At 58.6% G+C, this 14875-nt stretch overlaps 7 protein-coding genes across 7 annotated transcripts; 5 read left to right on the top strand and 2 right to left on the bottom strand.

Annotated features, from left to right (window-relative positions):
• Window positions 1–570: 570 nt before the first annotated feature.
• B0H64DRAFT_7385 (uncharacterized protein) lies at window positions 571–995 on the bottom strand. Its single transcript, XM_062808691.1, has one exon. It carries the CDS (start codon window positions 887–889, stop codon window positions 668–670), a length of 222 nt encoding a protein of 73 aa, XP_062663627.1. The 5' UTR covers window positions 890–995; the 3' UTR covers window positions 571–667.
• A 173-nt stretch (window positions 996–1168) lies between these two features.
• On the top strand, window positions 1169–4171 carry B0H64DRAFT_379991 (WD40-repeat-containing domain protein). The gene is made up of 5 exons (XM_062802709.1): window positions 1169–1768; window positions 1833–1935; window positions 1992–2225; window positions 2281–3388; window positions 3440–4171. Exons 1-5 carry the CDS (start codon window positions 1640–1642, stop codon window positions 4041–4043), a joined length of 2178 nt encoding a protein of 725 aa, XP_062663626.1. The 5' UTR covers window positions 1169–1639; the 3' UTR covers window positions 4044–4171.
• Window positions 4172–4498: 327 nt separating this feature from the next.
• Window positions 4499–6834, top strand: B0H64DRAFT_7371 (amidase signature domain-containing protein). Its single transcript, XM_062808687.1, has 2 exons — window positions 4499–6342; window positions 6396–6834. The coding sequence occupies exons 1-2, from the start codon at window positions 4894–4896 to the stop codon at window positions 6663–6665; spliced, it is 1719 nt and encodes a 572-aa protein (XP_062663625.1). The 5' UTR covers window positions 4499–4893; the 3' UTR covers window positions 6666–6834.
• Window positions 6835–7084: 250 nt separating this feature from the next.
• B0H64DRAFT_470232 (S-adenosyl-L-methionine-dependent methyltransferase) lies at window positions 7085–8270 on the top strand (the record flags this gene model as incomplete). The annotated part of the gene is made up of 4 exons (XM_062807823.1): window positions 7085–7117; window positions 7181–7283; window positions 7373–7504; window positions 7624–8270. 4 exons carry the CDS (start codon window positions 7085–7087, stop codon window positions 8175–8177), a joined length of 822 nt encoding a protein of 273 aa, XP_062663624.1. The 3' UTR covers window positions 8178–8270.
• A 171-nt stretch (window positions 8271–8441) lies between these two features.
• B0H64DRAFT_379987 (uncharacterized protein) lies at window positions 8442–10561 on the top strand. The gene is made up of 3 exons (XM_062802708.1): window positions 8442–8612; window positions 8692–9201; window positions 9268–10561. Exons 1-3 carry the CDS (start codon window positions 8580–8582, stop codon window positions 10198–10200), a joined length of 1476 nt encoding a protein of 491 aa, XP_062663623.1. The 5' UTR covers window positions 8442–8579; the 3' UTR covers window positions 10201–10561.
• B0H64DRAFT_7337 (uncharacterized protein) lies at window positions 10323–11446 on the bottom strand. Its single transcript, XM_062808681.1, has one exon. It carries the CDS (start codon window positions 11281–11283, stop codon window positions 10444–10446), a length of 840 nt encoding a protein of 279 aa, XP_062663622.1. The 5' UTR covers window positions 11284–11446; the 3' UTR covers window positions 10323–10443.
• A 179-nt stretch (window positions 11447–11625) lies between these two features.
• On the top strand, window positions 11626–14561 carry B0H64DRAFT_333374 (uncharacterized protein; the record flags this gene model as incomplete). The annotated part of the gene is made up of 7 exons (XM_062801078.1): window positions 11626–11861; window positions 11942–12077; window positions 12128–12439; window positions 12496–13018; window positions 13309–13547; window positions 13608–14426; window positions 14479–14561. The coding sequence occupies exons 1-7, from the start codon at window positions 11829–11831 to the stop codon at window positions 14556–14558; spliced, it is 2142 nt and encodes a 713-aa protein (XP_062663621.1). The 5' UTR covers window positions 11626–11828.
• Window positions 14562–14875: the final 314 nt, after the last annotated feature.

Raw genomic sequence — 14875 nt, 5'->3', positions numbered from 1 at the left:
GTGACAAGGTCTACTATTTACAGCTCGAGGAGCAGTGGAAGGAGGCAAGGTAATGGTGCCGGACCACGATTCAATTGGTGTTGCAAACCAGGTGGTTGGCTAACAATAGGATCGAGTCGAGACCGAGAAGAGGAACAGGCAGAGAGAGTGAACTCAGCCAGCCATCGTCTCAGATCCTTTCCGGCGTTTAACTTTATCTTGTGCTTACGCGCCCCGCACAAGATGGAATTGGCGGGGGGACGGTTCTGTCTCGCCGCATGGCAATGTTCGCTGAGGTTGACTCATGCGGTGAAGCGAGCTGAATGGAAGTGGTGGGATCGCCGGGTCCGGGAGAGTCAAAAAACAGTCCAGTTCCGATTTGCCGGACAGCATGCGGGCGGTCAGCACCTTCCAATCTCGGCGAGTGGCATCAAAAGTGTCGGGCACTCGTGGCTGGGAAGAATTTGCAACAGATACTTCGTACCTTCTCGCTGACTAAAAAAGAAGCTCGGATTCGAGTCTCGAAGGCCTGGGATCTTCGCGAGCCCTGGCGCGAAAAACACTAGGTTGCTGTGTATACGAAACGGGCGTATTCCTCTGATGGCGTCTTTCGGCGAGACGCATCGCTTCTGCCTTGGCAACCCCGTCGACGCCTTATTTCCTCTGTTGGAGAATCGGCAGAGGGGGGTTAGGGTTGTATTACCCCTACATGTTGTGCTTTTGTGATCGTCTTTGCAGGTGGCGAGATTTTCATCAGCCTTACTATGTATGTGTGGTATGAGCTTGGGGGCTTGGCTCCTTGGTTCGACGAGAAGAGAATGAATAGGAAAAATATGCGGAAAGTCAAAAAAAAACAGCGGCGTAAGGAAATGACGAGTCTGCTATTCGGACTTGCTCGAGATGATGACATGCCGCTCCCTACGAACAGGGATGAAGCATAACGTTGGAGGGTCAAATGATAGGACGAGGTTTGGAACTTGCTGTGCCGGGAACTCGATATACAGCAGTCCAGTCACATCGTTCACGCTGTCGATGACTTGCAGCGCGTGCAGGCGGGACTTGTCATCCAACAACAATTCGTGGTGACGGCTGGCAAACTTCACGAGTGGGTCGAGCGAGTGCACTACGGCGCGCATTGATTGGCCTACTCGACCTCCCACGCAAGCACACGAGGGGGTCGAGGCTGGGACAGACAAGGATGACCGGAGCTTCATTCACATTAGAAACCTGTAAACTCAACTGCAAGTAATATTGCAGACTCCCGCGACAAACGACAGGATCGATCTGATTGCCTGAGGACATCGAGATCCCAATCCAGGACCCGCTTATTATTCTTCATCCCCGGCTCCAAGCACCCCGACGTTTCTGATTGTGCACTCGAGCCGCACAAGCCTCAAGCACCAACACCAAGCAGAAACGCGTATTGACCGGGGCGAGTTGCGATCCCAACAAGCCCGCCGTTTTCCTGGCCAATTGACCTCGCTAGAAAGACCCCAACACTTGACAGCTTGTCTCAGCGACCCGGCCTTTCTCTTTCTCGATTCGACCACTCTCCACCGATCATCATCCAGCCTCAGACCACAGCTGCGACCCGAGTTGGAAGTCGTCGAAAGCAACATTACTTCCATGACAACGGCTCCGCAGCCGGCCAGTCCTCAGAATGAAGGCAACTCCGTTAATTATAAACTGGCATCACGATAACAACAACCCGTACCCGATCTACTCTGCCCACTTCGAACCCAATGGTAAAGGCCGTCTCGCGACGGGTGCCGGAGACAACAATGTTCGGGTAGGTCGATTGCCTGCCGCGCTGTCATTGACCTGCCTTGGATGCAGCGCTAACAGAGTGATAGCTGTGGAAGGTAGAAGAGGATGGTGCCGAGCAGAAGGTCGACTACATCGCGACCCTCGCGAAACACACCCAAGCAGTGAACGTCGTTCGCTGGGCCCCGAAGGGTAGGGTAAATTCAATGCGAGGAGCTGCATCCCAAAACTTTACTGACACCCTCTAGGCGAGGTCCTCGCATCCGCTGGCGACGACGGGAACGTGATCTTATGGGTCCGGTCCGAAACCCACCACCCGACGTTTGGCTCCGAGGGCCTCGACGACAAGGAGACATGGCGGACAAAGCATATGTGTCGATCACTAGGGACGGAAATATATGACCTTGCATGGTCACCAGATGCGTCGTTCTTCATCATTGGAAGCATGGACAACGTGGCGCGAATCTACAACGCTGGGACAGGTGGGCAGCTTCCCTGGCAACATGACGGGGAGGGTTTGCTGATTGATTATCCTAGGGACTCTGGTCCGCCAGATTGCCGAACACAGCCATTATGTCCAGGGCGTCGCGTGGGACCCATTGAACGAGTACATCGCGACACAATCATCGGACCGTTCCGTCCACATCTATTCTTTGAGGACGAAAGATGGCCAGTACACCCTCCACAATCATGACGACAAGCCCCCGAAGCTCGCGAGCCATGCCAAGACCGACCTCCCTCCCCGACGGATATCCTCCAGCAGCCCAGCACCGCCCGAAATAGGTTACCGGTCGGTTCTCGCGGCGATAGATGCGGTGCCGGGGGTCACGATCGGCTCGCCTGTCCCCTCGGCCCCGGGGACTCCGACGTCGGTTGCGCTACCGATGAATCCGCCCAGCGTGATCACCCATAGCCGGAGGACCTCCTTCTCATCATCGAGGCGTTCCGTTTCGCCTGCTCCGTCGATGCCTCTACCGGCTGTGATGCCTATCGAAGCCTCCCCGAAGCCGCACCTTAATAGCATGGGCCTGGGCATGAAAAACGCCAGCCTCTACGCCAATGAGACCCTTACTTCGTTTTTCCGGAGACTGACATTCACGCCCGATGGGAGCCTTCTTCTCACACCTGCCGGACAGTACCAGACCCAGCACCAAATGGAGGGCGCGAAGCCCACGTACGAGGTCATCAACACGGTTTACATATACACTCGTGGTGGTATCAACAAACCTCCAATCGCGCACTTACCGGGCCACAAGAAGCCTTCGGTCGCGGTCCGCTGCTCCCCGGTTGTTTACACCTTGAGGCAGTCCCCTCCCGTCACCAAAAACATAACCATCGATAGCTCGTCTGCCGAGGAGCCTATCCCGTCGCTCCCAGAGCCCCTAGCCAAGGCTTCGCCGGCCCCATCGGTGATGGACCCGCCGCCGCCGCCGGTAGTGGCAGAGGCTTCGACTTCTACTGCAAAGACTCTGAACCTGGAAACCGGCGTGCAAGGTCAGGGGCCAAAGTCCGTGTTCGCGTTGCCGTATCGGATGGTGTACGCCGTGGCGACCCAGGATTCGGTCTTGTTGTATGACACACAACAACACACGCCTATTTGTGTGGTGAGCAATCTACATTGCGCCACGTTTACGGATCTGACTTGGTAAGTCTTCCGTCACTTGTTAATGGCAAGCCGATGCTAACGCGTTCGTAGGTCGAGCGACGGTTTGACCCTGCTCATATCATCCTCAGACGGGTTCTGCTCGACCCTGTCGTTCACCCCCGGCGAACTTGGCACCGTCTATACCGGAGACCTTGGACCTCCGAAGCCCTCCGTAGCCAATGCGTCCAACCAAAACACGCCAGCACCTACCCCGACCTCGGTGTTTGCACCGCCTTCGCCGTTCCCGAACGGCTCGCATCACAGACACTGGGACTCGGTCGGCTCGCTGACGGCACCGTCGCCGCCAACAACAACGGCCTCCTTTGTCAACCCACGGGCGGGGTCCCCAGCGCGGTCGAGCTCGAACTCATCCGTATCAGCGCCGCAGACGGGCGTGCTTACCAACCCGCCCTTGATATCGGGACAAGTGCCCAGCATAGCAGCCACAAACTCGAGCAAGGTTGTCGGGCTCCCTATCACAACGCCGCCCGAGACCCCGCGCGCCTCGTTCACCGCGCCGACGGGCACCAAGCGGGAGACCGAAGACGAGGCAGATGAGCCCTCGGGTAACCATTCGAAGCGGAGACGGATTGCGCCCACGCTCGTTAGCGGAGGGCCACAACCTAGTGGCAACAACGAAGAGCCTAAGGCATAACAAGTTGGTCCGGGGCTCTTGAAGGACGGGAGGTCAAATGCGTGTATAATATGCAAGGAAGGGATGGCGTTACGATATGGGACTGGCGGGCAACTGGGACTGGTATGCTATGTCTTGAACCGGGCGAGTTCTCGGTGAAGCCTCTCATTATGTTGCTCCAGAGTGGCCGGCGGGTTTGCATTTGGCGGTGCTGTGCTATCAGGGAGCGATTGGTTCTTTGGTTTGCTCGACCTCGGTTTGTTAATTTGCGACTGACACCTAAGTCGAGAATTATGTCGCTGTTTACCTCGGTATGTAGGACTCAAAACATGAACGATATATGGGCTCATAAGTTACCACGGTTACTCAAGAGTACCGAGCCCCCAAAAAACCCGGAGGCAGGGAGGCGCAGGGACGCGTTGAGAGTCGGCTCTGAGCGGCTCAAGCCCCGGCTCGGGTGGGGCTTTGTCGGAACGGAGAAAGCGGAGTGGTCCGGCATGCGGGGAAGCCTGGCCGCCGTCTCCGCTTCCCCACACATCAGCTGCCTCCCGCTATCTTATCACTTACACCAGCCAGTTAGCTTCATTTGTTCTCGGCATCTCCTGCCATTCCAACCGCTTTTGAACCCAACCCTCATTCATTCCTCGAGTCTCGGCCAGCATTGTGCGACCCCGAATTCTAACTCAGAGCTCATCCGAGGAGGAGGAATCGAGGTCTCACCGGACAACCTCGCATTGCTTCCTCACTCACCCCTCTCCAACTCAGCAACCCCCTCCTCATTCATGCCCACACCCCCATAGCAAAAGCAAAAAGGAAAAAAAAAGAAAAAGAGCACATACACACACACACACACCCACCACACCAAAAAAAAATGTTCCTCCTCGACTACCTGCACCACCGCCGCGACTGCCGCACCAAGCAGACGGAGCGCGGCCGCCTCGCCGCCTCGCTGTCCGCCTACCACGGCCCGCTCACACCCACCGACAAGGCCACGCTCACCCAGCCCATCGAGACGCTGGTGGCGTCGGTCCACGCGGGCGGGACCGCCACCGCCTTGTCCGTCCTGCGCTCCTACGGCCGCCTCGCGCTCAAGGCCCACGCCCGCACCAACTGCCTGACCGAGATCCTGCTGCCGGACGCCGAGCGCTGGGTGGCGGGCGGGGTGGAGAGTGACGGGGGCATCGACCTGGAGGGCCCGCTGGCGGGCGTGCCGGTGAGCTTGAAGGACACGGTCGTGGTGGGCGGGTACGACGCGACGGTGGGCTACTCGGCGCTGGCGGGCCACCGCGCGGCGAGGGATGGGCCCATGGTGCGCTTGCTGAAGGATGCGGGCGCCGTGCCGTATGTCAAGACGAACTTGCCGATTACGCTGTTGAGTTTTGAGAGCGCGAATGACTTGTGGGGCCGCTGTCGCAATCCGCATAATCCGGATTATTCGCCTGGTGGAAGTACGGGTGGGGAGTCGGCGCTGCTGGCGATGGGGGGGCGGATTGGGATTGGGAGTGATGTGGCGGGGAGTGTGCGGGTGCCGGCGCACTTTGCGGGCTGTTATTCGATTCGCTGCTCGACGGGGCGGTGGCCGAAGGCGGGTATTGCCACGAGCATGCCCGGCCAGGAGGGGGTGCCCAGCGTGTACAGCCCGATGGCGAGGACGTTGGGGGATCTGACGTACTTTACGCGGGTGATCTTGGGGGAGATGATGCCGTGGAGGTACGATTACACGGTCCATCCGTTGCCGTGGCGCGGGGAGGTCGAGAGGGAGTTTGTGACTGCCGCGCGGAAGTTGAGGGTGGGGGTGTTGAGGACGGATGGGGTGGTTGATCCGAGCCCTGCGTGTGCGAGGGCGCTGAGCATCGCGGAGGAGGCGCTGAGGAGTCAGGGGTGTGAGATTGTCGAGGTGGAAGACGCCCCAGATATGTATGAGGGGCTGAGGCTCGCCGCGCTGCTACTGAATGCCGATGGTTGTCAGATGTTTGACTCGTTTCGGCGGCCTGGGGAGTGGCTCGACGCCGGGGCGTTGCAGATGAAGAAGCTGGCTTCGCTGTGGTCGCCATTCAGGTATGTGTACTACCTGTGGGTGAAGTACGTGCAGCGGGATCACATTTGGGCGGGGCTGGTCAGGCATTGGCGGCCGCAGTCGGCTTTCGAGAACTGGAAGCTGGTTAGCCAGAGAGAGGCGTACCGGGCGAGGTGGTTTGAGTGGTGGAACGAGCAAGGACTGGACGTGATTATTTCGCCTCCGAATGCCACGCCTGCAGTGCCGCATGACGGAATGCGGGACGCCGTGAGCAGCTGCGGGTATACGTTCTTGTTCAATTTGGTGAGTCCCCTTGGAGGAACTTGGATCTGTGGACTCATGCTCACAACCCACAGCTCGACTACACAGCCGGTGTCCTCCCCATCACCCACGTGGACGAGGAGCTCGATAAGCTACCTGAATCCTTCAGCATGAAGAATTTAAATGGTGTGGCGCGGGGTGCTTACAAACACTACGATGCCGAGCGCATGGACGGGTTGCCTGTGGGTGTACAAGTGGTAGGGCGGCGATTGGAAGAGGAGAAGGTGCTCGCGGTTATGAAGAGGGTGGAGGACGCTCTTGGTAATGACAAATACGAGCTAATGGACCTGGATGAGCTCGATTAATTAGAATATTGGGAGGAGTCTAGATGGGGAACTAGGTGAGCTGCGGCAAGCAGTGGGATATCGGAGAACCACGCATGGACGGCGAACTAGGAGCGATGTTTTAGGGCTAATCATAGCTTCGTCGGTGCATTATTTTGCAATAATTGCCATCATACCGTTGCCTTCTTAGCCCAGTACGGTGTCAATGCGCCTTCCGTCAAGAGTGGTGGCCGCCCCTGAAGCGCCGACATCGGCGTCTGTGTTGTGAGCACTCTCCCAACCCATGCTCCCCCAGCTGCGACGGAGACACGAGTTGGAACGTTCGGTGGCCTTGTTGGCTTGCGTATATAAAGGCCCCCAAGCACCCCATACCTCCTTACTACATTCCCGGTAAACCACCCATTACCTCCAGTTTCGGGCACCTTCCCAAGAAATCCAACATGGCGGAACAGAAAGATAACTGGTCTTCCGACGTAATCGACTTCCTTAACCATCCTAATCATTATAAATTTTACCGTTTAATAACTGACAAGTAGGCCTACCAACATGCGGCATCGTTCGTGCCTAAGCTGGCCACGAAGGTCATGCAATGGCTGGATCCGCAGAAAGACGACGTGATCCTCGACGTTGGCTGTGGAGGTGAATACTCATACCTCGTCGTTCCCTCCCCAGATACTCTACGTCCGGTCTCACCACAGCCTGGTACTTAAGCTTACATTGCCCACCAGACGGTGTCCTCGACGTGGAAATGGCCCGAATCTGCAAGCGCGTCCACGGCATCGACAGCTCCCCTGCCATGATCTCCGCCGCCAAAGCAGCCGCTGAATCCAACGGGCTCGCAAATAAATGCATATTTGAAGGTGAGCACTTCGCCCCTTCCTTTCCAACCCCAGATAGATAAGGCAGATACCTACCTCCCCAAACCACAACCACCCAACCTACCCACACACTAACCAACCCCCCTTCCCTTCCCAACCAGTCCTCGACGCAACAACCCTCCCATCCACCACCGCCCTCCAACCCGCATCCTTCACAAAGGCCTTCTCCAACGCAGCGCTACACTGGATCCTCGCCGCCCCCGGCACGCGCGAGGCCGTCTTCCGCGGGGTCAACGCGGCGCTGCGGCGCGGCGGCGTCTTTGTCTTTGAGATGGGCGGCCTGGGCAACGTGGCCGAGGTGCGCGCGGCGCTGCTCTCGGCCGTGGGCCGCCGCGTCGGCCTGGCGCGCGCCGCCGAGGTGGATCCGTGGTTCTTCCCCGATGAGGGGTGGGTGAGGGGGTTTATGGAGGGGGCTGTTGGGGGGTGGGTGGTGGAGAGGGTGGAGAGGGAGTGGAGGCCGACGGTGGCTGATGTTGGGGGGGTGGAGGGATGGGTGAGGTTGATGGGGAAGAAGTGGTTCGAGGTGTTGCCTGAGGGGGAGAGGGAGGAGTGTATCAGGGAGGTGGTTGCGGTGTTGGAGGTTGTTTGTAGTCAGCCAGGGGGTGGGTATATGCTGAGTTATGTGCGGTTGAGGGTTGTGGCTAGGAAGCTTTAGTTTGGGCGGTGTGTTCTGGGGGTTTTCCTCACTCGTTGATTTAACATTCAAGTTCAATTTGATGATAGTTTGGGGAGGATGTGGATGGGTTCTGGTAACAAGCTGCCGTGAATATTGATAACAATTGAATTAATCTTTTAACTGGTCTAATTATCTAACTAACCAAATCAGGCAGTAACTACCTTGACGGCCCAATCAATTCTGTGAAACGGTGGCCAGGATCTGACGTCGGGTGCCGAAAGCCCCGATAACGATAACCACCATCGAAGCCGATAAAGGCGGCATTTTCAACCTTCGCAACCCGCCACACCTAGCAGCTTATTGGCTTTGCTACCTTGAACGCGCATTTCAAGCCGCAGGTCGACTAACAACTCGGGGAGCTGTACTACTCCCGCCGCCATCATGTCTGCGGACGACCAGGCCTTTCTGGACGTAGTATGACTCCCCGCCCCCGCATCGCATCATTCAGCAGCCGGCGAATGCAATCTACGGATACTGACCCACCGCCGTCTAGCTATCGTCCCTACCGAACAACATCCAAAAATACTCCAGAGACGCAGCCGAATACGTAGACAGGCATGTCGACCAAATAGCCGAAACACTCCGAGACACTATCGCCAATTCGCAGTGGGTGCCCGAGCAGTTCCGCCCACGACCGACCCCTCCACCAACAATCATAACCGTGCCGTCATCCGCCCTCGAAAAGGTCCAGAACTGGTTCTACAAGCACAAGATCCTCGTCGGGTTTGTCGCCGTGACTACCGGTTTCGTTGTCTACCGGACATACAAGAGTACGGCGCGATGGCGAAAAACACGGCGCGCTAGGCGGTCCCGCAGTGGCGGCCGGATGGATGTGGTGGTTATCGCCGGCTCGCCGGCCCTGCCCTTGACGAGGTCGCTGGCGCTGGACCTGGAACGGAAAGGATTTGTTGTGTTCGTCGTCGCCAACAGCCATGAGGATGAGATCATGGTTCAGCACCTAGCACGGCCAGATATCCGACCTTTGAGCATCGATATCACCGATGTATGTTACCCCTCCCCCTCCCCCTCCCTCCCGATCACATGCCGATTTTGGACTAACCCCCCGCAGCCCCCAAGTACCGGTACCTCCATCGACACCTTCGCCCGCTATCTCCAGTCTCCGCACGCCGCGATCCCCAACGGCAAGCGACACCATCTGTTGCTCAAAGCCGTCATCCTCATCCCGTCGCTCAACTACCAGACCTCGCCTATCGCGACCATCCCGCCGTCGAGTTTCGCCGACCTCTTCAACACCCACCTCCTTCAACCGATCCTCACAATCCAAGCCTTCCTGCCGCTCCTCACAGCGCGCCTCACCCCGTCGTCGGACAAGGAACGACCGAGCCCGAAAGTCCTCGTCTTCACGCCGTCCATCATCTCGTCCATAAACCCACCATTCCACGCTCCGGAGGCAACCATCTGCTCCGCCCTCTCGGCCTTCACCGAAGTGCTGACGGGCGAACTGCGGCCGCTCGGAATCCCCGTGACGCATATGCAGCTGGGCACGTTCGACTTTGCGGGCTTCACACCGGCGGCCAACTCCCGCCTGCTCCATCCTCACGGGCTGCTCACGGCGGCGCCCGAGGACGCCGACGCGCTCCCCTGGCCGGACTCGGCGCGGCATGCGTACGGGAAGAACTTTGTCTCGCAGTCGGGGTCGGCGATTGGCGCCGGGCGGATACGGGGGATGCGGGGCAGCTCGCTAAAGGAGCTACACAATGCTGTGTTTGACGTCATTGACGGGTCGCTCACGAGTGGAATGGTGCAGGTTGGGCTCGGGGCCGGCGTGTACGGGTTCGTCGGCCGGTGGGTGCCGAAAGGGTTGGTTTCGTGGATGATGGGGATTAGACGGGTAAATGAGCTAGCCACATGGCAGGGGAACGGGTCGTCTGCATTCGGTAGCCCTAAGTCGGCGAGGAGCGATGAACCAGGGAGCGATTCATATGTTACCGTGCCGCCTTTGGAACAGGTGGGGGACGCAAATGTCTGGAAGGAGGGCTAATTACGCCCGGAAGAACATGGGAACATGGGGACATGGGAACATGGGTATGGGTATTAAGGTTTGGAGTACATAGGGGTACGGTACACTTTGCTCAGCCAAAGACAGCTGCAACTCATGACTCTCCATACATAATTATATTGATGAGAGACAGACACATGTATCAAGGGAACCGAATGGCAATAACCACTACAGTCTCTAACCGGTGCCCAATCTCGCGGATGACTCCGTAAAGCGACCCCCTCTCTAATGGCCCCTCCCCCGGAACCGGCCGCCCTTCCCCCTCCACCTCCCACCTCTCCCACCACCAAACCGATCTTTATGCCGCCCATCATGACCCCTCTCCCCATCCCTATCCCTCCCACCCCTCTCCATATCCCTCTGCATCTGCATCTCCCTCTCCCGCTCCCTCTCCCTCTCCTCCGCCGCCATCTCCTCCTTCGGCCTCTCCTCCTTCACCCTCGGCTTCTCCAGATCCCCCTCCTTCGGCCAGCGCGGATGCGCGCCCGCACGACAGGCCCGCCCATCGGGACAGAACCCGGCGAGGTAGTACGGGCACAGGCGGCGGCGCACGTGCTTCTTGTCGCAGCGCGGGCCGAGCGGGCAGAAGCCGCGCTCGTAGTGGGGGCAGGGCGGCAGGCGCGAGGAGGGGTCGATGTGCAGGTACAGGCACTCGTCGCCGTTGCTGCAGTACCCGTTGCGCACGAAGAAGTTGCACTCGGGCATCTTGCGCAGGTTGTACTCGTGCAGGAACTCGCAGCTCGAGCCCTTCTTGCAGAGGCCCCGCAGCCAGTGCTTGCAGACTAATGATCCAAATCCTCCACCACCCTCTCGTCCGCCGCCGTGGCCGGTTGTGGTGGTCCCGGCGGGGGTGGTGTGCCGGTCGGGGCAGTGCGATTTGAGTGGGCAGGAGCCGGAGAGGAAGGCTTTGCAGATGGGTCGGTCGGCGGGGAGGCTGTGTTGGTAGGTGCGCTGGAGGAAGGGGGTGAATGTGAAGGTGTAGCTGGGCGCGCCGTGCGTGAGGAGGCGCGAGGCGAGGGAGGAGGGCGGAGTGCTCCCGACAGGGAGGGTGTCGGTTGTTGCCATGGTGGCGGTTGGGGAGGAGTGTGTGTTTTGCTGGTTGTATCTCAATGCGCTGGATGCGGGCTTCGTATCTCTGTGGTTTTATGGGGTTTGTGTGTGTGGGCTTTTATCGGTCGCGGGGTTGTTCTTATTGTCTGGTGCCAGTGGTCAAAGATGTGGTTGAGACTTCAAAGATGTCGAGTCTCTCTTTGTGGGTTCGAGATCGCGTCTGCCAAGAAGATCGGCGCAGTGGGTCGGATTCTGGTGAGCAACCAATCAGCGTGAGTCGGCCAGGTACCTCGGCTCGGGAAAGTTGCCCCGCGGTATCTGCACCCGAACAGGGGCGGAACATGGAACATATAAAATGGGGAAAGTCTGGGGTAAGCGTGTTGTCGTGTAGTTTCCCAACCTCTTAGTTATCAATCCCATCGTGGTTTGTTTGCTCTACTTAGCATTCGATTTGTTTCACACTTTCCCATCCGAACACACGCCCGCCTGCCATCCTAATTGCTGCGCTGTTATCCGTTAAATCGTCTCTTGCTTTCCAGATTCAACATTCAACATTCAAGATGCGAGGTATTCAAGTAGCGAGTTACGTCAAGGTAAGCACCCAAACTGTACCACGGTTATCTAATCCATTATGAATTCGCAAGGCGCATGGTGCAAAACTGACTATTTGCAGGCTCCCCATGAGCTCAACGTGACGGAGCTGGCGGACCCCAAGCAGGCCCCGGATGACTATCTCATCGAGGTCCATGCCGCAGCGACGAACTTCTTTGATATCCTGCAGATCCAGGGTAAATACCAGCACCAGCCACGTAAGAACCCCGGATTCCGAAATTACCGGTCAATGACTAACACGAGACAGCCTTCCCCTGGGTCTCTGGTGCCGAGTTCGCGGGCATCGTGCTGGCCACTCCCGCCAACTCCAAGAACCCCAAGTTCCCAGTCGGCTCCCGAGTCTTCGGAGCCACCCAAGGCGCATATGCCACCAAGTGTGTGGCCAAGGAGGTTAGCATGCTGGCTGTCCCGCCGGGCTGGAGCTACAAAGAGGCGGCGGGGTTGTTTGTGACGGCACCCACAAGCTACGGTGCACTGGTTGTACGTGCCGGAGTCAAGGCAGGCGACTATGTCCTCGTCCATGCGGCGGCTGGAGGCGTCGGCCTTGCTGCCGTTCAAGGTTTGTTCTGACGTAAGGAACCCAGCGTCAAGCACCACGTACTAACACACGTGCAGTCGCCAAGGCCTTTGGCGCGACCGTCATCGCCACAGCCGGCACCGAGCGGAAGCTCCAAGTAGCCAAGGCGTTCGGCGCTGATCACGTCATCGACTACCGAGACGCAAAGTGGCCCGAGACGGTCAAGAAACTGACGCCCAAGGGCAGGGGTGTTGACATCGTCTACGACCCCGTGGGCATGGTCGACAAGAGCACAAAGTGCACCGCCTGGAACGGGCGCATCCTGATTGTCGGGTTCGCCGCAGGCACCATTGAGAAGGTGGCCATGAACAAGGTGCTCCTCAAGAACATCAGCTTGGTTGGCATCCACTGGGGGCAGTATGCCGTTCACGAGAAGGAGACGGTGGTGACAGTGTGGCAGGGGATCATGAAGTTGATCGCCGAGGGCAAATTCAGGGGCACCGAATTTACGGATAAGGAGTTCGTTGGGCTCGAGACTATCCCCGACGCTCTAAAGGCTCTGGGGAGCAGAGGGACATGGGGTAAAGTGGTCGTCACTGTTCCTCAGGAGGGACAGAGCAAGTTGTAATTCATGTCGGAGTGTAGCACCTCACCATGTAGCAATCAACCCTAACCCGCATTCAGGGACCAATGCCGAACAGATCCCTGCTTTGCCCCTCCAAATCCCATTTTTCGGGACGACCCCACGTTCATGCATCTTGTCCGCCCCTGGCTTAGTAAAATAAAAAGCGCGCTTGGTTTGGAATCCAGCACCACGTTAGAAGAAGGTTTTACACAGTAATTAAAATAAGAAGCGCCCAGAAGCCCCGACTTCGCTCCGCCCGCCCGCCTGCCGTCCAACTCTGACAAAGCCCCGCCCCCCCCCAAACCGCCAAGCTGTTCGCATCATACTTAAGACGCACCCTCCGCTCCAGCGCTAGCGGTCTCTCCGTAGCTGCTGCCGCAACGCTCTCCCAGAAGAGTGCCCCGTACTATCAGAGCGAGATACACACCATCGGCAAGCGGAGGATGCACAGCAAAGTCGTTATCATCGGCTCTGGGCCAGCCGCCCACACGGCCGCCATCTACCTAGCCCGTGCCGAGCTAAAGCGTGAGTAACCATCACGCGACCCCGTCGAGAGTATCGTGTCCAGTACTGACCCGTCGATAGCGGTCCTGTACGAGGGCTTCATGGCCAACGGCGTTGCGGCGGGCGGCCAGCTGACGACGACGACCGAGGTCGAGAACTTCCCGGGCTTCCCCGAGGCCGTGACGGGCCAGGAGCTGATGGACAAGATGCGGGCCCAGTCGGAACGCTTCGGCACCGTCATCGTCGGCGAGACGGTCGGCAAGCTCGACCTGTCGAAGCGGCCGTTCGAGTACTCGACCGAGTGGAGCCCCGACGACGTCATGACGGCCGACGCCGTGATCCTCGCTACGGGCGCGTCGGCCCGTCGGCTGAACCTGCCGGGCGAGGACAAGTACTGGCAGAACGGCATCTCGGCGTGCGCCGTGTGCGACGGCGCGGTGCCCATCTTCCGCAACAAGCCGCTCGTGGTCATCGGCGGCGGCGACTCGGCCGCCGAGGAGGCCATGTTCCTGACCAAGTACGGCAGCCACGTCACGGTGCTCGTGCGCCGCGACAAGCTGCGCGCCAGCAGCATCATGGCCCGCCGCCTGCTCAGCAACAAGAAGGTCACGGTGCGCTTCAACACCGTCGGCGTCGAGGTCAAGGGCGACAGCAAGGGGCTGATGAGCCACCTCGTCGTCAAGGACGTCGTCTCGGGCGCCGAGGAGACCCTCGATGCCAACGGCCTGTTCTACGCCGTCGGCCACGACCCGGCCACGGGCCTCGTCAAGGAGCAGCTGGAGACCGACGAGGACGGCTACGTCCGCACGGTGCCCGGCTCTACCGTTACCAGCGTGAAGGGGTTGTTTGCGGCGGGGGATGTCCAGGACAAGAGGTATCGGCAGGCCATCACCAGCGCGGGTATGTTCTCCTTTCCGAGGTTGGGGTGTGTTGCGTTACTAACGGGTTGCAGGCACCGGCTGCATGGCGGCGTTGGATGCGGAGAAGTACCTGGCGGACCTCGAGGAGGAGCAGGCGGATGGGAAACTATAGAATTGCGGCTGTTTATAGACTACCGTGGGTATGCCTGGCCATGGCTAAGATAGAAGTATACCCTAGATTTGCCATTGCCCTTACTGACCCGCTGCTGAACCGAACCAAGCCAACCACGCTGACCCCCGATGGTTTGAATGCCAACGCACTACCTAAATTAGCGATGGAAAAAGGGTTGGAAAAGTGACCCGGATCAGAAACGTCTGGTCTGTGAAGGGGACAGTAGTGCGAAACGGCGGTAGTGAAGGGCACGGCCGATAACTACCTACCAGAGTCATGGATGGCGGGAGAGGAAGGCGTTCATGGGTCATGCGAGT

Source organism: Chaetomium fimeti (assembly GCF_033439085.1).
Source record: "Chaetomium fimeti strain CBS 168.71 chromosome Unknown B0H64scaffold_1, whole genome shotgun sequence".
NCBI classification, from domain to species: domain Eukaryota; kingdom Fungi; phylum Ascomycota; class Sordariomycetes; order Sordariales; family Chaetomiaceae; genus Chaetomium; species Chaetomium fimeti.
The sequence above is the reverse complement of the archived record's forward strand: the minus strand, read 5'-3'. Positions and strand labels throughout refer to the sequence as shown.